We start from the raw sequence: 23,204 nt of genomic DNA, 5'->3' as shown, positions 1-23,204 counted from the left end.
CTTATTGGCTAGACTAAAAATTCTTAAAATTTTATGGTGAGAAGATATGTAAGTTTAGTTTCAGGGGAAATTAGTGGATCTTACTTTAAGGAATAAATTGTACTTATTGGCTAGACCAAAAATTCTTAAAATTTTATGGTGAGAAGATATGTAAGTCTAGTTTCAGGGGAAATTAGTGGATCTTACTTTAAGGAATAAATTGTACTTATTGGCTAGACCAAAAATTCTTAAAATTTTATGGTGAGAAGATATGTAAGTCTAGTTTCAGGGGAAATTAGTGGATCTTACTTTAAGGAATAAACTGTACTTAACAGCTTGGCTAGAACATAAGTAAAAATGCAAATATGGTTGTATTACCTTAAGAAGCATGTTGGCATATTGCTTATTATTTTCATATGAACTTTACTAAGCTTTAAGCTTACTTCCTCCTCTCCATTTCTTTAGTGTTGTCAGGTCGGCTTGGGGTTGGAGATCGTCGGAGGCAGCATCACATTATCAAGTCACTACCTTGGAATAATGAAGCATATGTTAAAAATTTTCAAGTGAGTGGCATGTATAGGGATCTAGTTTCATGGTATGTGTTATTATGATTTTGTCCAAATGTATTGGCTCATATTAACTTATATGTATATGGCCATGAGATGTTGCTCATATTGGTTTCGGTTTGTAAATCTAGCTATTCATGTTATGTCTAATGTTTATGATGTGATTATGTTTGGTTGCCATGCATGGTTGGTAATATGACATGTGTGTTGGATGTATGCTCTATGACCAATTAAGGTGGTCATGGCCATGTAGTAATTGCACGTTATAAAAACAATGTGATAATGGTTGAACATGAATGCTGGATAGATAAGTGGATAACCATAATATAATGGTAAAAGTGATCATCAAAATGATAAATCTTATGAATGTGAATTAAGGAATCTAGACTTGATATTGCATGAGTAGATGCATTGCTTGTAAGAGGACATGTTAATATTATGAATCTATCTTATTAAAGAGCGTTTAATCACTAAAATGATACCATGATTTGTGGTTTTAATATGTATAAGGTTGTAAGGGTTTATGAGTAACATGAAGGCTTGGAAAATAGGCTAAGTGTTGGCCACACGGGCTGAGACACGACCGTGTGTCTTAACCGTGTAAGGGACACGACCTGGAGACAAGGGCGTGTGGCCCGGCATTGTGGTTCGATTTGCATGTTGACGTCATAAATAGAGAGTTACACGGCCTAAGGACACGGGCATGTCAAAGACACACGGGCGTGTCCCTATGTCCACACAGACGTGTGACCCTATTTCTTGCGAAAATTTTCTAAGTTTTCTTGAAACTTCTCAGAGCTCTCGGTTTAGTCCCAAATCAATCCCGATGTATGTATTGGGATTCGTAGACCCAATTAACGGACGACATGCATGTGTTTGAAAAGTTTAAATTAAAATAAATTTTATGGCCCAGTTTTTGCATGTATGTATATGTTTAAGTCCGGTAATACCTCATACCTTGTCTCGGCATCAGACACGGGTAAGAGGTGTTACAATGACAGGAATCTTTCATGGTTGTTATTACTTTTTGAATTATTATACTTACTTTTGTAAGATTTATTCTTTTAATACGTTAAACTTACTAAGCTTCATTGAGCTTACTAGTTTTAATCTTTGATTTTGTAGATACTTGAAAGGTTAGATGATCACATTAGCAACTAAGTCACTATCCAGCTTAATTTGGTAGTTTTTGGAACGTTTATATCAGATTATATGGCATGTAATAGGTTTGAATGTTGGTATTCATGTTTCAGATATATAAAAAGTTAAGTATGAACTTGGTTGTGTAAGTTGTTTGGATGAAACCTTTTTGGTACTTTTGGTATGGTTGGAAATAAGTTAGTTTACGAATGGTTAAGAATGCACATGTTTAGGTATGTTTAATGCATATGTTTGAGGTGCCTATATGGCATATTGGTTATATGGATAATTAGCCTATTGTATGAGTCATTTTATGTAGGTCTTAAGCATGTTTTGAAGCCTTGGTCATGTGTGCAAGTGTACTCAGGCTTATGCTTAAGAAGGGTGAAAGGAATGACTTGATTTTGGCCATTTTCTTATTACATGGCCTGAGACATGGGCGTTCATCTCAACCATGTGACTTACATGGTCATGTGACCTCTGTAGTTCAAAATTTTCAACTTTTCCTAAACTTTTCAAATGTTTTCGATTTAGTCCCGGATTGTTTCTATTGTATTCTTAGGGCCTCAATGGCTCGATTAAGGGACGCTATGAATGTATTTAAATGAAATTAAATTATTTTGCATAAATGTATGAATTGAGTGATTTACTGTTTTGTTTGTTCGGTAATGCCTTATAACCATATTCTAGCGAAGGATACGGGTTAGGGGTGTTACATTTAGTGGTATTAGAGTTACGATTTAGTCAATTCTCAAGCTAAACTAGCGTGTGAAATGTCTAGAATTACATGCCATATAAATCTATGATATTGTGATGTATTTGATCCGATCTAACCTTTGTTTTTCTTATAGATTGTAAAGATGTCAGACGGATCTAATCGTGCTGACAATGATAAGGTTAATAGTAATGTACCAACCTCTGATCATGGGAAGAGTAGTAATGTTCCGATTCCTCCAACTCAAGAGCATGAACTCAAAAATATGTTCTTTGGGTGTATGAACTAGTGGTTCAACGAGTTTATACAAATAAATAATCCAACTCAACAACCTCCACCCCTGTTATACCACTTGTTATACCTCCGGTTGCACCTCTACCTCCTCCTATGATTGTGCCTAATCGACATATTCTGATTGAGAAGCTCAGAAAGTGTGGTGCTGAAATATTTCAGGGTAGATCAGAGGATGATCTGATTAAAGCTGAGTATTGGCTTCAGAATATCTTGTGAGTTTTTGAAGAGATGGCTTGCCCTCTTGATGTTTTTCTTAGATGTGTCCTTTCATTATTAAAAGAGGAAGTGTATAGTTAGTGGACTACGACAGTGGCTGTGGTATCGAGGAAAAAATTTCCTAGGATTTGTTTCAGACTAAGTTTAAAAAGAAATATGTCGGGAAAAGGTATATGGACAAGAAAAATAGAGAATTTTTGGAGTTAGGTCAGGGAAATAGATCGGTGGTTGAGTACGAGAGAGAATTTGTGCATTTTAGTAAATATGCCCAAGAAATTGTGCCTACTAAAGAAGAGATGTGTATCCGATTTGAAGATGGCCTGAATGATGAAACCCGAATAATGATCGAAGGTAATGAAATCCGAGAATTTGTTGTCTTATCTGATCGTGCACAAAATATGGAAGAAGTGTACAACCTCAAGATACAACGGGATAGACGGATTTGAGAATTTCACAAGAGAGGTTCTTCCAAGTCATTTTCTACATCATCGGCAAAGAAGACTAAAGAAGATTTTTGCCCAACTACCTTAGTGTCTAAGCATCTGAACAAAAACAAGTTGATTCAACATGATTTCAAAGTTCCTACTAAACCAGTTGATAGTGTGGGAAGTGTACGAAATGCTCTAAAGCCCAGTTGTAGACATTGTGGAAAATATCATCCTGGAGAGTGTAGAGCTAAGTCGAGAACCTGTTTTAGATGTGGGTTGACTGATCACTTTCTTCAGAATTGTCTTAAACAGTCAAAAGAAGATGAAGATCAGAACGAAAAGCAAATGTCTACATATCAGAAAGGTAGACGTCCGGGTCAGAATAGTGCTGCTGGGATAGCTTGTACCAGGGAAAAAGACACTGGTGTTCGATCAGAGGCTAGAGCACCTACTCACACATATGTTATTCGAGCTAAAGAGGAAGCTACTGCTCCTGATGTGATGGCTAGTATATTCTATCTCTTTGATGTTACTTTGCATGTATTGATTGACCTTGAGTCAACTCATTCTTATATTTTCACTGCATTAGTAACGGAAAAGAAATTTCCTATTGAATCCATTGATTATGATATTCAAGTTACTAATACACTAGGTTAGAGTGTGATAGTTAACTTAGTTTTTCATAAATGTCCACTAAAAGTTAGAGGTTGTGAATTCCCTGCCAGTTTGATGTTACCACCCTTTCAGGAATTTGATGTTATTCTAGGTAAGGATTGGCTATCGTTGCATGATGCTATAGTAAACTGTAGACAGAAACTGATTGATTTGAAATGCCAGATAGAAGAGATGATTTCATTTAAGTATGAGAGTCCGAAAGATACTATTAGAATTATTTTAGCTATTTCTGCACAGAGATTGATACAGAAAGGTAATGAAGCATTTCTAGCACATTTTGATACCTGAGATTCAAAACCTAAGCTAGATTAGTTACCAGTTGTTAGTGAGTTTATTGACGTATTTCCCGAAGAGCTGCCGAGTTTGCCTCCTGATCGTGAAGTTGAGTTTGTGATTGATCTGGTTCCTGGAACTGCACCGATATCAAGATCACTGTACCATATGGCACCAGCTGAATTAAAAGAGTTGAAAGCACAGTTGGAAGAGTTATTAGACATAGAATTTATTCGACCAAGCGTATCTCCCTATGGTGCACTTGTGTTATTTTGACAAAGAAAGACGACTTTGGGATTATGTGTAGACTACAGGCAGTTGAATTAAGTCACTATAAAAAATAAGTACCCCTTGCCACGTATCGACAATTTGTTTAATCAATTAAAAGGCGCCACAGTGTTTTCGAAGATAGATCTCAGGTCTGAGTATTATCAATTGAAGGTTAGAGACTGTGATGTGTGAAAGACTGCTTTCAGAACTCGTTACGATTATTATGAGTTTCTGGTAATGCCATTTGGTTTGACTAATGCCCCTGTTCCTTTCATAGATTTAATGAAACGTGTTTTTAACCTTATTTGGATAGATTTGTTGTTGTGTTTATTGACCATATATTGATCTAGTCCAAGACAGAATCTGAGCATGCTCAACATCTGAGAATCGTATTACAAACTTTAAGAGAAAAACATTTGTATGCAAAGTTTAGTAAGTGTGAATTTTGGCTTTGAGAGGTTGGATTTTTGGGTCACATAGTATCATCAGATGGGATTCATATAGGTCCAAGTAAAGTTTCCACTGGGATAAATTGGAAAACTCCAACGAATGTTTTCGAGGTACGAAGTTTTTCGGGTTTAGTAGGTTACTATCAATGCTTTGTTAAAAACTTTTCGATCATTGCATCACCGATGACGAGATTATTACAAAAAAATGTCAATTTTTTTGGTTCGATAAGTGCCAACAGTGTTTCAATCAGTTGAAAACATGTTGTAACACCCCTATCCCGTAACCGTCGCCGGAATAGGTAAGGGGCATTACCGGACTTGTAACTCATGTCAGAACAGTAAAATTTTGAACTTTTTTTTTTTGGAATAAAGATCATTCATTTAAATAAGTACTAAGTACAGCCAGGGATAAAAATTTAAACTTCTCTAAGTAAACATTCAAAAGATGCCATTTTCGCATGGCTTATATACATTAACCAAAAATATTCTTCCGCCACTAGTCTATTCCATACATGCCATAAAATAATTCTAAACAAAACAGTAACAAGCAGTGGATAGTGATAGTGTGACTAGTTGCTGACGATCCCCGAGCCTGTAGCTTCGCAATGAGATCTATAAAACAGAGAAAACAAAGTAAACGGAGTAAGCATTACAATGCTTAGTAAGTTTTAAGCAGTGCCAACAGATAACAATCAAATCATAACATAGTTGTTCGTATTTTTATTTCACTCTTCCTTCGGGCATACCATCCTTTTACCGAATATGCACATCTCATCATATACAATAGGCAGATAAGCTTTCACATAAAAGTGAGCTCATGTGACATAGATATATTGTATGATTTCACATAACCTCTCACACTGATCCGATATCACATAATCATAGGAATAGTCTCCTAGATTGCTCTCGTATGATCACATAACTACCTTATGATTTAGTTCAAATCAAGCTCACATATAAACTTGGAGTACATACCTGTTTAACCTTTCACATTGAATATATTTATAAGCAATTCTTATTACGAAGTCTTATAGCTTTAACCTCTACTCGGATTATCGGCGAGACCTTTAGCTCAGACGAAATCTCCACACGAAGTTATCGGGTCTTACCCGGACAAAATCTCCACACGTAGTCATTGGGTCTTACCCGGACATACTCTCCACACATAGTCATCGGGTCTTACCCAGACATAATCTCCACACGTAGTCATCGGGTCTTACCCGAACATACTCTCCACACATAGTCATCAGGTCTTACCCGGACATATTCTCCAAGTTTCATGTACATTTAATCACATGTTACAGCATTCACATCGACTGTCATATTTGTAATTCATTTGCCTCATCAAATATCTAATAATACACACCTTTCACATTTGGTCGTTCGGCCACAATATACGCACATCGCCTACATATTTCGCACTAGCCATTCAGCTTTACCACATATATGCATGTTCATATTCACCACATTGGCCATTCGGCCTTATCACACATATGCATGCTCACGTTCATCACATTGGCCATTCGGCCTTATCACATATATGCATGTTCACGTTCATCACATAGGCCATTCGGCCTTATCACATATATGCATGTTCACATTCATCACATTGGCCATTTGGCCTTATCACATATATGCATGTTCACATTCATCACATTGGCCATTCGGCCTTATCACATATATACACATTCACATTCATCACATAAAATCCTAAATCAAAATATAAATTTTCATGTATTCCCATCACAATTATCCAAATATACTTCACATACCACATATACTATCATGTATACACTTTGTCTTGGCCGAATCTACATCAATCATTTTCCAATGAATAATTCAATTTCACGCCATACTATCATTTCATATTCGAATACTCATAAACTTACAATTTCACAAATTTTAATATCGAAGATCCATCTAACACTCATATATCGTTTTACAATATCACGATTTAGAATTCACGTATGGGTTTAATCAATAGCTTATGAGCAACTAAAACAAGTCTTATCCATGTTTACAACAAAATCACATATTCACTACGAGCTGTTTTCCTGAGCAATAGTCACTAAATTATTTATAACTGGAGCTACAAAACTCCAAATCACTTGCCGTTAATTTTCCCTGAATATAGACTCGTGTATCTTCCATCTATAAAATTTCCATAATTTTAGGTTTGGCCAATCAGTACCATATTTTTCTTAAAGTTTCCCCTATTTCACTGTTTGACTAATCTGACCACTCTTCACTGCGAATCAAATTTTTCATTGGACAGAATTCATAATGTGTTCTATTTGAATTCATTTGAAACTAGACTCATTAAGGAGTCTAAGCATATAAATATTATCTTATAACCATTTTTTTACAAATTATAATGATTTTCCAAAAACAGAACAGGGGATTTCGGAGTCATTCTGACACTGTCGCACACAACTTTAAATATCTCTTTATAGGAAATTTCTTTGCTTCCACGGTCTCTTTTATAAGAAACTAGACCAACTAAGCTTTGATTACATATTTTATTCAGCCTATAATTCCACACCAACAATTTATAGTGATTTTCTAAAATCACATTACTGCTGCTGTCCAAGCAAATTATTACAATTTGCTCTTAAATTTCCAAGTCCAAACACTTATGAACTTACCATTTGAGTTTAAGACATATCATGGCCACATCATATCTTATTAAATCAACTCATTATGTCCTATTATGATTGAATTTACTCAACGTTTAATCACTTAAAACTTACAAAGGAATCAAACTCAAATACTTAAGAACTTACCTCGGAAATTGCCGAACGATTACAGATCGACTATTCGGTTAGGTAGCTTTTTCTCTTTTCCGAATTAGACTCCCTAAGCTCTTGAGCTTGAATAAACAAATTTAATCTATTACAAACCAATTATACAAACTCATGGCCGAATATAACAAGAAGACTACTAGATTCTACTAGCCACTCATTGCTCTATTATTAACCTTACTTAATTATAACCGCATTCGGCAATTTGATAATTAAGTTCATATCATGGTATCATAACTCAACATTCATCAATATATCATTAACAAAATATGCTCATGTCAATTTTACTCCCAATCACATCTCAAAATTCAGCAAGCTTAGAACTCATTTAATAATTAAATTCGGTAGCTTAATCACTTTGCTAACTACTTATGCATATAATTCAATGATTTTTACATCATCTTACAATCACCATTATTCAAGACTTTGAGATTTCCAAAAATGTTCATCTAATGCCTCTAGGCCGAATGTAATATTGCATCCAAATTCACATAGTTTTTTTTGTTATATCTAATTCTAATGTACATAATCATAATTTAATTCAACATTATAAACCATTATCACCCATTTAGCCGAATATACCACATTAATTTTTAACATTACCCATGTAATTACCTATAGGTTCTTATACCTTAAATTCACACATTTAACCTTTTAATGCCTATTGATCATTCCTTTGGTCTTAACCTAAATGACAGCTCTCATTCTCCATATTTCAACCGAATTTTTCATAGCATGAAGACTTTCATACATTCATAAAAACTTTCATAACTCATTTGGCCTTATCAAGAACCATTTAACATGCAAGGAAATAATCATAGAGGAAGAAATTAACATTCTAAATAGACTCAATCTTTGACCGAATGTACAAGGTGCCTCTAAGCCACTCATCAAAAAATCTTTACCCCATTCTAGTCATTCCCCCATTGTTCCATGCAACATGAAAATAACCCCTAATTCCAACAATTAATCATCGGCATATTGCTCAAATCACCATAAGAAATCTCAACTTTCTTGACATTACCAAGAGTGCATCCACAATTTAACTTAGCATATTATAAAGCCAAATCAACAAATTCAAAGCTTGCCTCCTAATAGCTAAAGGTGAATGCCGAATTGCTCTAGGTAAGTTTTCCCTTCTTTTTCATCTTTGTTTCGGATTGAGAGTGGTATGAGAAGAAGATGAACACCATCCTCCTTCTTCTCTTTTATTTAATTCCTTTTATTACAATTATTAAATCATTGGTTAATACAAAATTATTTTAATTTTGAATTAGTGGAGCATTATCTTTCCTTGGCCGGCCACTATGTTTATCATGGGTAAATTGACATGCAAAACCACTCTTTTCAATGCATGTACTATTAGACCATTATAAGATTAACCTTTCACTTTCCAACAATGTTTCATATAAGTCCATTTTAATAAATTCACATAAAAATAATCAAATTAATGCATGAAACTTTCACACATGCATTTGCTCACATCATAAACACAGAATATAACTTTTAATTTCTTATAGGACTCGGTTTCTTGGTCCCGAAACCACTTTCTGACTAGGGTCAATTTAGGGCTGTCACACATGTTGACGGAAGCCCCAGTGTTGACTCAGCCTGAATCTAGGATAACGTATGTTGTTTATAGTGATGCGTCTTTCAATGGTTTGGGTTGTGTTCTTATAAAAAGTAGTAGCTTATGCTTTTCGACAACTGAAACCACATGAAAAGAATTATCCTACTAATGATCTAGAGCTGGCCGCGATTGTATTCACTTTGAAGATTTGGAGATGTTATTTATACAGTGAGAAATGTCACGTGTTTATAGATCACAAAAGTTTAAAATATCTGATGACTAAAAAAAAACTGAATTTGAGATAGAGACGTTAGTTAGAGCTACTGAAAGATTATGATCTGGTTATTGATTATCATCCAGGAAAAGCGAATGTAGTTGCGGATGCACTCAGTCGAAAGTCGTCATTTTTTGGGTGTCGAGAGTTGAATGCTGATTTAGATCTAAATGAAGATGGTTCTATACTTGCAGAGTTGAGAACTAAACCCCTATTTCTACAACAAATTTGAAAATTGCAAAACGAAGATTCGAGGGTGATGCTGAAATGACAGATGGTTCAGAATAATATAAGTACAAAGTACAGTGTTGATGATAATGGTACATTACGTTATCATGATCGAATTTGCATTCCGAATGATTTAGATTTAAAATGTGATATTCTGTCTGAAGCTCACAGTAGTACGTACTCGGTTCATCCTAGTAGCACGAAGATGTATTGTGACTTGAAACAGATGTACTGGTGGCTGGGTATGAAACAAAAAATTTATGAATTTGTAGCTAAATGTTTGATTTTTATGTAGTTGATTGTCGGGTTTACTACAAACTGTTATGATTCCTAAGTGAAAGTGGGAACGAGTCATGATGGATTTCATATCTAGTTTACCTGTAACTTTGAAAAAGAAAGATTCGGTCTGGGTGATTGTTGATAGATTGACTAAATCGACACATTTTATTCCATTCAGAATAGATTTCTCACTTGAGAGATTAGCAGAATTATATGTATCAGAGATTGTGACATTACACGGAGTTCTGACATCTATTATTTCTAATCGTGATCCGAGATTTACATTGAGATTTTGGAGAAAACTTTACGAGGCTTTAGGTAATAAACTTAACTTCAGCACAACATTTCATCCTCAAACTAATGCGAAATCAGAACGAGTGATTCAGATTTTGGAAGATATGCTAAGATGTTGTATACTCGAGTTTGAAGGTAACTGGGAAAAGCACCAACTGTTGGCTGAATTCACTTATAATAAAAATTATCAATCTAGTATAAAAATGACACTATTTGAAGCTATTTACAGGAGAAAGTGTAAAACACTGTTGTATTGGTCTGAGTTGAGTGAATCCAAAATGGAGGGAATTGATTTGATTCAAGAAATTGAAGACAAAGTTCAGATTATTCGAGATTGCATGAAAGTTCAGATTATTCGAGATTGCATGAAAGCTGCATTTGATCATCAGAAATCGTAAGCAAATCTAAAAAGAAAATATATAGAATTTGTGGTTGGCAATCGAGTATTTCTGAAAGTTTCTCCGTGGAAGAAAGTGCTACATTTTAGGAAGAAAGGAAAGCTGAGTCCGAGATTTATAGGACTGTATGAAATTGTTGAAAGAATTGACCCTTAGCCTTGCCCTCTGAACTCGAGAAAATCCATAATGTATTCCATGTTTTGATGCTGAGATGGTACATATCTGACCCTACGCGTGTGATTCCTATAAGGAGATTGAGCTACAACTAGATTTAACATATTTAGAGGAACTAGTGAAAATTTTAGCTCGGAATGTCAAAGAATTATTGAACAAACGAGTCCCTTTAATAAAATTCTTGCAGTATCGTCATGGTTCAGAAGAAGCTCCTTGGGAAACCGAGGAATCAATGAAACTCTAGTATCTGAATCTATTCTTAGGTGATAATTTCGGGGATGAAATTTCCTAAGTAGGGAGAGTTGTAACAACCCGATTTTTAGTGGTAATGGAGCAGTCATTTTAAGACCACAAATTTCTATTGTATCGACTTGTAAATATTATTTTTAGAACATTTATAGAGTCATTAGAATCGTATTAAAATTTGGTTAAGAAATTTTAATGTTTAGGTAGTTAATTGAGGAAAAATGACTAAACTACAAAAAGAGCAAAGTTGAGTAAATCTTGAATTCCACGGATTTAATAGCTTAATTATGGAATAAAAAGGGACTTAATAAATAATTTGTCCATTAGGATATTAATGGACCATAATAGATTTTTAAATTTTGATTTTATAAGGTTTTAATTAAGGGTGATTATGTAATTTGATAAATAAATTAATGTTTAATAAAAAAAACCAAAACCATCATTTTTTGGGATGGTCCAATTAAAATCAAAGGAAAAACCTCCATTTTTGAAGGTTCACATCCAACTAGCTTAAAAACCTTACATGTAAGTCTATTTTGATCACATTTCTTGTAATTTTTTTTTAATTTTTGAGATCGTTGCAACTAGGTCCAATTAGCTCGTACATTCATTTTTTATTCTGTTAAAAAATTTGGAAGTTACCATTGATGAATATTGAATTTTTTTATAAATACTGTAACACCCCTAACCCACATCCGTCACCGAAACAGGGTTACAAGATGTTACCGAAGTTTACAGAATAATTACACATAAATTCCATTGTTTACTTATATTCACAGCAAAGCTGTCTACTCGAGTCATAGCCACTAAATTATTTATATCATAACTGTAGAATTCTAAATTAAGATTTGTAAAAGAATTTGAAACTAGACTCATATCTTTCTACCATAAAATTTTCATAATTTATGGATTAGCCAAAAAGTATAGTTTATTCTTCAAAGTTACCCCTGTTCTGCTGTTTGACAGTTTCGACCTTTCTTTAATAAAAATTAATTATCTCATAGTACAGAATTCAGGTGATGTTCTGTTTCTTTTGAAACTAAACTCATTAAGGATATTAATTATATAAATTATAACCCATAATTATTTTTTTACAATTTTTAATGATTTTCCAAAGTCAAAACAGGGGAGCCCGAAATCACTCTGACCTTGTCTTACAAAAATTCAAGTATCTCATAATATGAAAGTCTTTTGCTTACACCGTTTCTTCTATGTGAAACTAGATTCAATAGGATTTAATATCATATCTTGTCCAACCTATAATTCGATTTCCATAATTTATGGTGAATTTTAAAAGTCGAACTACTGCTACTAACCAAAAACTGTTTTAGTGCAAAATATTGTTAACTAGTTTATAACATCTTTACTTCATTTCATTTAAATAACATCTTTAATTCATTTCATTTAAACTTTATACATGCCATATAAATCTTTAAACATAAAATAAAAGCTACCAAAATTGATCTGCATAGTGTGCCTTGTTGTGATGATCCGATTTACCAACTTCACTTCAATTCAATCTACATAAAGACATCAAACACACACAAGTAAGCTTATTGAAGCTTAGTAAGTTCATAGAGTTGAAAGTAATGCTTAACAAACATAATATTTCCAAACAATAACAAAACATTTACTAAAACTCCCTGCCATCCACAACCATTGTTATAATACTTCACATAGTTGAGCTCAACATTAGCAACCGGTCCCTTTTCATTTTAATTCACACCTCATATATTACTTATTATCAAATTAGGAAACGTCTTACGAAATTGAGTACATCGCTGCTCAGTGCCACGATTCACAACTCAGTATGATTTTCCTCATTGAAATACCATACCTACATTTCACAACTCCGAATAGATTATACCATACCTACATTTCACAACTCAGTATGGTTAATACCATACCTACATTTCACAACTCAATATGGATGATACCATACCTACGTTTCACAACTCAGTATGGTTAATACTATAACTACGTTTCACATTTTTCCATGGATCAACCATGGTCTTATCCGTCAATTCATCACATGTCAAGATACGAACGCACTCAATCCTACATTTTTTTCCTTATTTGAATTTCTACCTTTATTATTTCATTTTATAAAACTTTTCACAATCCTACAGCAAATTCATATTTAATAACACATTATATCATTCAATTATTCAAGAATAAACATGTAAATTCAACCATATGAACTTACCCGGCTGATTTCTAGAAGATATTTAAATTTAGGGACTATTCTGCAACTTTTTCTTTTCCTCGTTCTTCTTTGGATTCTTGATCTATAATGTAAAATATTTTCACTCATTAGAATTTATTTCATTTCTATTTTACTTCATAATTTATGCTCTTCAATTTTCAAAATTACACTTTTACCCTAAAATTTACAATTTTTACAATTTAGTCCCTACTCAATTCACCCATCAATTGAACTAATTTTTCTCAATTAACACTTTATTTTATCATTATAAACTATTTCAAAACCTTTGATATTCTGAATTTCAACACCAACCTCTAATGCACAACTTTTTCACAATTAGGTCCTAAATACCTTTTTATTTATTTATCAAAATCACTTAATAAAACCACCTTAATATGAAATTAGAACTTCAATTTCATAAAAATTCATCATAAAATTCCCTTACTCAGCTAGGGTAACTTGCAATTTCATCCACCAAATCAAAAACTAATAAATTCTATAAGTGGACCTAATTGTAAAATTCATAAAAACACAAAAATTATCAAGAAAAAGGAAAGAATTAAACTCACATGATGTAAAAATATGAAAAACTAGCTTTCTCCAGACCTCCTATGGCGTTTTGGCTGAGAAAATATGAAGAGATCTCTAGTTTTTTCAATTTTGTCCTTATTTTATTTGTTAAAATTGTAAAATTTCCAATTCTGCCCTTATGTCCCTTATTTTTCTGCTGATTTTCTTGTCCGCGCCATCCAGCCTATTCACTTTTAGGCTTAATTGCCCTTTAAATCTTATTTCTTTTAACACTTGAGCTATTTAACCCTTCTAACAAATTTTTCATTTGTTACAATTTTGTCCTTTTTATTTAATTGACTCCCCAAACGTTAAAATTTCTCGACCAAACTTTAATACTAACTTAATGACACTCCATAAATATTTTTAAAAATATTTATGACTCGATTTTCAAATTTGAGGTCTCGATACCTCTTTTTTGACTCGTTTGACCTAATAAATTCTTTTAATTCACCAAATTCACAAATTTTTCTAAATTCTTATTTGACTCATAAATATTAAATTACTATCTTGTTCAATCTTTCTTGTCGGATTTAGTGATCTCAAATCGCCGTTTTTGACACCACTGAAAATTAGGCCGTTACAACTCTCCCCTATAAAAAATTCGTCCTCAAAATTTGTTACCTGAAAATAGATTTGGATACTGTGATCTCATTGACTCTTCTGTTTCCCAAGTTTCCTCCTCCATACCATGTCGATTCCATAATACTTTAACCAGTGGTACTCGTTTGTTCCGTAATTCTTTAACTTCATGAGCCAAAATCTTCACTGGTTCTTCTGAATAAGTCATATCTGGTTGAAGCTCAATTTCAGTATGAGGAATTACGTGTGAAGGATATGACCTATACTGTCTCAGCATAGACACATGAAACACATTGTGAATCGTCTCAAGTTCTGGAGGTAAAGCCAACCAATAAGCTACAGGACCAACCCTTTCCACAATTTCATATGGCCTTACAAATCTCGGACTTAATTTTCCTTTTCTGCCAAATCGTAACACCTTCATCCATAGTGAAACTTTTAAAAATACACGATCACCCACTGCATATTCTATGTCTCTTTGTTTCAAATCTGTTTATGACTTCTGACGGTCTGAAGTAGCTTTTAGACTGTCTCGAATAATCTGGACTTTCTCTTCGGTTTCCTGAATCAAATCAACCCCAACTATTTTTTATTTACTCCATTCAGACCAACACAATAGAGTCTTGCATTTCCTACCATAAAGAGCCTCCAATGGTGCCATTTTTATACTAGACTAATAGCTACTGTTGTAAGAAAACTCAGCCAAAGGTAAATACCTTTCCCAATCGTCACCAAACTTGAGTATACAATATCATAACTTATCTTCTAGAATTTGAATCACTCGCTCTGACTGTCCATCTGTTTGAGGATGAAATGTTGTACTATAATTCAATCTGGTACCTAAAGCTTCTTGCAGTTTATTCCAAAATCTCGAAGTAAACCTCGAATCCCGGTCTGAAATGATAGATACTAGAATTCTATGTAGTCTCACAATCTCTGACACATACAATTCTGCTAACTTTTTAAGTGAAAAATCTGTTCTGACTGGAATAAGGTATGCTGACTTTGTCAATCTATCAACAATCACCCATATCGAATCTTTCTTTCTTGGAGTCATAGGCAATCCTGACACAAAATCCATTGTAACATACTCTGACTTCCATTTAGGAATCATAATGGGTTGTAATAAACCCGTTGGCACTTGATGCTTTGCTTTAACTTGCTGACAAATGAGACATTTTGCAATAAATTCTGAAATTTCTCTTTTCATACTAGGCCACCAATATATATTTTTTTCAGATCACCATACATTTTTGTACTGTCCGAATGAAAGAATACATACTATTATGTGCTTCAGAAAGAATATTATTCTTCAAATCAAAATTATTTGGAACATAGATCCTGTTATGATAACGTAACATACATTCATCATCAATACTGAACTCTGAATCTAAATTATCTTGAACCATCTGTCATTTAAATACCAATTTCAGATCTTCATCCTGCAGTTTCTGAATTTGTTGAAGAAATATGGGTTTCACTTTCAAATCTACTAATATAACACCTTCTTTATTAAGAGCCAAATGAGCATTCATTGCTCGAAGTGCAAACAAGGATGACTTTCGACTAAGTGCATCAGCAACTACATTAGCTTTCCCTGGATGATAGTTAATAACCAAATCATAATCTTTCAGCAACTCTAACCATCGTCTCTGTCTTAAGTTCAGTTCCTTCTGTGTCATCAAGTATTTCAAACTTTTGTTATCTATATAAATATAATACTTCTCATTATATAAATAGTGTCTTCAAAATTTTTAAAGCAAAAACAATTGCAGCTAACTCAAGATCATGTGTAGGGTAATTCTTTTCATGTGGTTTTAACTGCCGTGAAAGATAATCCACCACCTTTCTCGACTGCATTAACACACAACCCAAACCATTTAAAGATGCATCATTGTACACAATATACAGTATACCTGATTCTGGTTAAGTCAAGACTGGAGCTTCTGTTAACATTTTCTTTAATTGATCAAAGCTCTGCTGACATTAATCAGACCACACAAACCCAACATTCTTCTGTAATAAACGAGTCATTTGTGAAGCAATCATGGAAAACTTCTTTACAAAACAGTGATAGTATCCAGATAATCCCAGAAAACTTCGCACTTCAGTTACATTCTTCGGTGTTTTCCAATTCACCACTCTAAAACTTTACTTGGATCCACGCGAATTATTTCAGCTGATACAATATGACCTAGAAATCCAACCTCATGAAGCCAAAACTCACATTTACTAAAATTTTCATATAATTGTTTTTCTCTCAAAGTCAACAATACAATTCTCAAGTGCTGTGCATGTTTCGATTCTGTCTTTGAATAGACCAATATGTCATCAATAAATACCGCCAAAAATCTATCCAAATAAGGCTAAAAAATCTGGTTTATTAAATTCATAAATGCAGCAGGGGCATTTGTTAAACCAAAAGGTATTACCAGAAATTCGTAGTGACCATACTGAGTTCGAAAATTAGTCTTTGGCACATCACACTCTTTAACCTTCAATTGATAATACCCAGATCTAAGGTCCATCTTTGAGAACACTGCAGCACATTTCAGTTGATCAAACAAATCATCGATACGAGGTAATGGATATTTATTTTTAATTGTTACTTTGTTCAACTGTCTGTAATCAATACACAATCGCAATGAGCCATCTTTCTTTTTCACAAATAAGACAGGTGCACCCCAAGGTGATGTACTCGGTCTGATGAACCTTTTATCCAATAACTCTTGCAATTGTGTCTTCAACTCTTTTAGCTTAGCTTGTGCCATTCTATACGGTGTTATTGATATCGGAGTTGTACCCGGAATCACATCAATTACGAATTCATCCTCACGATCTGGGGGTAAATCAGGTAATTCCTCAGGAAACACATCAGTAAACTCATTAACAACTAGAAATTGTTCCATCTTCAATTCAGAACCCCGAGTATCAAGAATGTAAGCTAAAAATGCTTCATTACCCTTCCAATTTATGAGCTGTAAAGGCCAAAATAATTCTGACATCATTCTTTTTATCTCCAAACTCAGCTGAAACTATTTTCCCTGTCTGACATTTTAAATCAATTCATTTTTCTCTACAATTCACTATGGCATCGTGTTTAGTCAAACAATCCATTCCAAGAATAACATCAAATTCTTAGAAAGGTAACAACATTAAATCAGCAAAGAATTCACAGCCTTGTATTTTCAGTGGACAATTCTGACGTATTAAATTAACTAACACAAGTTGCCCCAGCGGATTAGTGACTTGCACATCAAGGTCAGTGGATTCAACAGTCATTTTCTTTTCTGACACTAATGCAGTGCAAATACATGAATGCATATATCCAGGATCAATTAAAGCATGCACAGAATCATCAAAAAGATAGAAAATACCAGCTATCACATCTGGAGCAGAAGCTTCTTCCCTTGCCCAGATAGCATATGTACGTGCAGGTGCCCTTGTTTCTGATAAGGCTGCAGTATCTCTCATTGTCGAACGAGTAGTCCCAGCAGCACTCCTGAACATTTACTTTTCTGAGTATTTGCTTGCTTCTCACCTTGTTCTTTATCTTCTTTTAAAATTTAGGACAGTCCCGAATAAAATGATCAGTTCCATCACATCTATAACAAGCTTTGGTTCTTCCCTAATATTCACCAATATGAAATCTACCACAATTTTTAAATCTAGATCTCGGAATATTTTGCACACTACTAGCACTAGCTGCTGGTTTATTAGTTACTCCGACATCTCGTTGAGTTGTCTCACTTTTACTCGATCGTTCTGGATTTATAACAGGTCGACTAGAATCATCTCTAAACTTTTTAGCCGGAAAAGTCAAAATTGGTCTAGAGAAACTTCTTTTGTATACTTCTTTACCCCTTATTTCTCTTTGCATCTTTCTATTATACGCTTCTTCCATCTTTTGAGCTTGATCAAACAGAACCATAAATTCTTGAATCTCTGTGCCTCCAATCATCATTCTGATTTCATCATTAAGTCCCTCTTTGAATCTAATACATATTTCTCCTTTTGTCGTACAACATCCCGAGCATATATACTGAGATACACAAATTCCCTTTCATATTCGGCCACTGTCTTATTCCCTTATCGAAGAGCAAAAAATTCTCTCTTTTTCTTATCTAAATATTTGTTTCCCGTATACTTCTTTTTAAACTCATTTTGAAAGAATTCCCAGGTAAGTTTATTTGCAGGTACCACTGCCTCAATGGTTTCTCACCAATTATACACTTCTTTCAATAGTGAAACTGCACACCTCAGATAGTCTTCTAGAGAACACATCATCTGTTTAAAAACTCTCTCCAAACTCTTTAACCAATACTCTGATTTATCTAGATCATCGTCCGGTCTCCCTCGAAATTCTTCAGCTCTAAACTTTCTGAGTTTCTCAATCGGTGTTCTTTTGCTAGATTCATCCATTGATGGAGGAGCAACCGGGGTTGTAATTGGTGGTACAGTAGGGGGAGGAGGAGGTTGTTGTGCCTGACTTCTTCCTTGTATTGTTTCACTATATCACTGATTCATTAACCCGTAAATCATATTTTTAAGTTCTTCCTCTCTCATCAAAGAAATCGGAACATTACTACTTGTTCCCTACTCAGAAGTTTGTATTCTACTATTAACTTCCTCTTCTTGACCAGCACCCTCGGGTCTATCAGACATCTTTACAATCTATAACAAAAATTAGTAGTTAGATTGGACCATTCATATCACACTATCACAAATTTATATGGCATGTATCTCTAAACAATGTACACATCACATTCATTCCGAGAATCGACTAAACCAAAGCTCTGGTACCAATAAATGTAACACCCCTAATCCACATCTGTCACCAGAATAGGGTTACAAGATGTTACCGAAGTTTACGAAATAATTACATATAAACCATTATTTACTTATATTCACATCAAAGCTATCCACCCAAGTCATAGTCACTAAATTATTTATATCTTAAGCTACAGAATTCTAAATTAAGATCTGTAAAAAGAATTTGAAACTAGTCTCATATATCTTTCTACCATAAAATGTTTAGAATTTATGGATTAGCAAAAAAGTATAGTTTATTCTTCAAAGTTACCCCTATTCTGCTGTTTGATAGTTTCAACCTTTCTTTACTAAAAATTAATTATCTCATAGTAAAAAATTCGAGTTAAGTTTCTGTTTGTTTCTTTTGAAACTACACTCATTAAGGATTTTAAATATATAAATTATAACCCATAATTATTTTTTTACAATTTTTAATGATTTTCCAAATTCAGAATAGGGGAGCTTGAAATCACTCTAACCTTGTCTCACAAAAATTCAAGTATCTCATAATATGAAAGTCTTTTGCTTACATCGTTTCTTCTATGTGAAACTCGATTCAATAGGATTTAATGTCATATCTTATTTAGCCTTTAATTCAATTTCCATAACTTATGGTGAATTTTCAAAGTCAAACTACTACTACTAACCAAAAACTGTTTTAGTGCAAAATATTGTTAGCAGTTTATAACATCTTTACTTCATTTCATTTAAACTCTATACATGCCATATAAATTTTTAAACATAAAAAAAGCCACCGGAACTAATCTGGATAGTGTGCCTTGTTGTAATGATTCAATCTACCAACTCACTTTAATTCAATCTACATAAAGACATCAAACACACACAAGTAAGCTTATTGAAGCTTAGTAAGTTCATAGAGTTGAAAGTAATGCTTACCAAATATAATATTTCCAAAAAATAACAAAAAATTTACTAAAATTCTCTGCCATCCACAACCATTGTTATAATACTTCACATAGTTGAGCTCAACATTAGCAACTACACAGTCCCTTTTCATTTTAGTTCACACCTCATATATTACCAAATTAGGAAACGCCTTACAAAATTGAGTACGTTGCTGCTCAATGCCATGATTCACAACTCAGTATGGTTTTCCTATGACAGCACTAATTTGGCCCTAGTCGGAAAGTGGTTTCGAGACCACAAAACCGAGTCATAAAAATAATTAACCGTTATAATCTATGCTTACTGTATGTGTACATGCACGTGTGAAAGTTTTATGTTTTAATTTTATCATTTGTATGTGAAATAGATTAAATAGGATTCATGTGAAATAAATGTGAAAGATGATAGGTTAATCTCAAAGTGGTGTAATAATGCATGTTAGAAAAAAAGATGGGTTTGCATGTCAAATATCCATTTTTGACAAGTAGTGGCCGGCCATGATGAAGTGATAGATAAAAATATGTATTAATTATTAGTTAATGGCTTAATATTTTATAGTATAGATGAATAAAATGAAAATAATAATAGAAAGAATGGGAAGAAAACAGAGTCTTAACTTTGTTCTTCTTAGCCGAACCAAAAGGGAGAAAAAGGGGAGCAAACATTCAGCCATTTGAAACCTAAGGAAGGTTAGTAAATCAAGTTAGATTTTTGAAATTCTAGTTTGTTTTAGGTTACTCATCATGCTACTTACTTAGCCCATGCCAAAACTTTGAATTTGGATGGTTGAATTGAACATTCGGTTATGGTAGATAAGGAAGGAATTTGATTTTTATCTTTAAGTTTTGATGAAGAAATTGTTGATGAAAGAAGTTGATCTTGTTAAAAACTATAATTTCTAATACTCATATGTGTAATAGCCGAACCTAGACTTTGCTTAATGTCTTGAACAAATGCCGATTAGGTGTTTTGAAATGGATAAATTAGGTGCTTGATTTCCTAAAGGTTCGGCATAGTACATGATATTTTTGTTAATATGATTTCGAAGAATTTGAGTAATGTTATGTATAAGTAAAATTATTAGGTACGGTCTTGGCGGTATATATGTACAATTGATCTATTTAGCTAATAATATCTAGGGTGATAAATAATTAAATAATATGTATACAAAGAATGTGTGAAAGAGTGAATTGGCAATAATCTCTTTAGGACAGCAGCAGTAAAGTGATTTTGGAAAAATCACTATAAATTGTGGGAGTTGAGTTAGAAGCTGAATAAATTATGTAATTAAATCTTGATGAGTCTAGTTTCTTATAAAAGAAACTATAAAAGCAAAAGAATTTTCGATAATGAGATAATTGAAGTAATGTGGGACAGAGTCAAAATGACTTCTAGATCCCTTGTTCTGTTTTTATAAAATCACTATAAAACGTATAAAAATATTCAAATGATGAAATTTATATTCTTAGACTCCTTAATGAGTCTAGTTTCAAATGAAATAAACAAGGACATGTTTTGAATTCTGTACAATGAGAAATTTATTTCATAGTGAAGAGTGGTCAGATTAGTCAAACAGTGAAACAAGGGAAACTTTAAGAAAAATCTGGTATTTATTGGCCAAACTAAAAATTCTGACAATTTTATGGATAAAATATATATGAGTCTATTTTCAGGGAAATTTTATGGCAATTGATTTGGAATTTTGTAGCTCCAGTTATAAACAATTTAGTGACTGTTGCTCAAGAAGACAGCTTATTGTGAATTTGTGATTATGAGGTAATCATTGATAAAAATTTGTTAAGGAGTTGCTTAATGTTTTCTTATAAGCTTACTATAATCTGTATGTGTGAAAGTCGAATATATATGTATTATATTCTGAAAATAATATTTGAATAGTCGATTAATGTTTAGTTTAAAATTTGTTGAATTAAAGCTCAAGAGCATAGGGGGCAATTTCGAATAAGGGAAAAGAGAAAGCAATCGAGTAGCCTATCCGCAGTTGTTCAAATAAATCCGAGGTAAGTCTTTGAGTAATGGAACTTAGCTTATGATTTGATTAAACAATGCTATATATTTATATATATAGCACAATAAATAAATTGTGACCTGATGGTTTCTCTTGATTTACATATTGAAATAAATGGGTAGTGCATCGGCTTGTAATCAAATGGTTATAGAAACTCATGTAGAGTAGCGAAATGGAATCGTGTCATTTGTATGAGCTGTTGAGCCGAAAATGAATGATGGATAATCATGTTGTGTTTGTGATCTAATAATGTAAATGAATTGTTAATGATTTATAATATAAATATATTTTGTGCATGACAATTGAGGATTATATCCGGGTTAAGTCCCGAAGGCATTCGTGCTGGTTGCTATTTCCGGGTTAAGTCCCAAAGGCATTCGTGCTGGTTGTTATTTCTGGGTTAAGTCCCGAAGGCATTCGTGCTGGTTGTTATTTCCGGGTTAAGCCCTGAAGGCATTCGTGCTGGTCGCTATTTCCGGGTTAAGTCCCGAAGGCATTTGTGCTGGTTGTTACATCCGGGCTAAATCCCGAAGGCAATTGGGTTGGAAATGTGCGATCTTGTCGTAATAATTTCTATTGATGGGCTTACAACCCTAAGATGATCAGGTATGCACCGTATATACATTGAAATTAAGTTAAGATTGACTATGAGCATGTAAGTATATGGGTTGAAGTGTGAAGTAACATAAGTATGTGATTTTTGCGTATTTGCATTTATTTAGCCTTGTAATCGAATTAGATGTATTCGGCATAATTATGAGGTTAGTTGGGTAAAAAGAGATTATCTACATGATACGAATTCGTGTTTAAGGAAAAATTTAAGATGACATGTA

The 23,204-nt window shown here is 33.4% G+C and overlaps 1 protein-coding gene across 1 annotated transcript; it reads left to right on the top strand.

Annotated features, from left to right (window-relative positions):
• The first annotated feature begins 3,083 nt into the window (after positions 1 to 3,083).
• Positions 3,084 to 4,562, top strand: LOC107917457 (uncharacterized). The gene is made up of 4 exons (XM_016846809.1): positions 3,084 to 3,261; positions 3,505 to 3,974; positions 4,086 to 4,266; positions 4,366 to 4,562. The coding sequence occupies exons 1-4, from the start codon at positions 3,084 to 3,086 to the stop codon at positions 4,560 to 4,562; spliced, it is 1,026 nt and encodes a 341-aa protein (XP_016702298.1).
• Positions 4,563 to 23,204: the final 18,642 nt, after the last annotated feature.

Source organism: Gossypium hirsutum, chromosome A01 (genome assembly GCF_007990345.1).
Source record: "Gossypium hirsutum isolate 1008001.06 chromosome A01, Gossypium_hirsutum_v2.1, whole genome shotgun sequence".
Classification (NCBI taxonomy): Eukaryota; Viridiplantae; Streptophyta; class Magnoliopsida; order Malvales; family Malvaceae; genus Gossypium; species Gossypium hirsutum.
The sequence above is the reverse complement of the archived record's forward strand: the minus strand, read 5'-3'. Positions and strand labels throughout refer to the sequence as shown.

Excerpts from the sequence above, each read along its gene's own strand:
- LOC107917457 (XM_016846809.1), top strand. The coding sequence starts at position 3,084 with ATGGACAAGAAAAATAGAGAATTTTTGGAGTTAGGTCAGGGAAATAGA. Across the intron at positions 3,262-3,504 it reads AACCCGAATAATGATCGAAG|TTGATAGTGTGGGAAGTGTA; the intron begins GTAATGAAATCC and ends CTACTAAACCAG. Across the intron at positions 4,267-4,365 it reads ACAGAGATTGATACAGAAAG|AGCTGCCGAGTTTGCCTCCT; the intron begins GTAATGAAGCAT and ends TATTTCCCGAAG.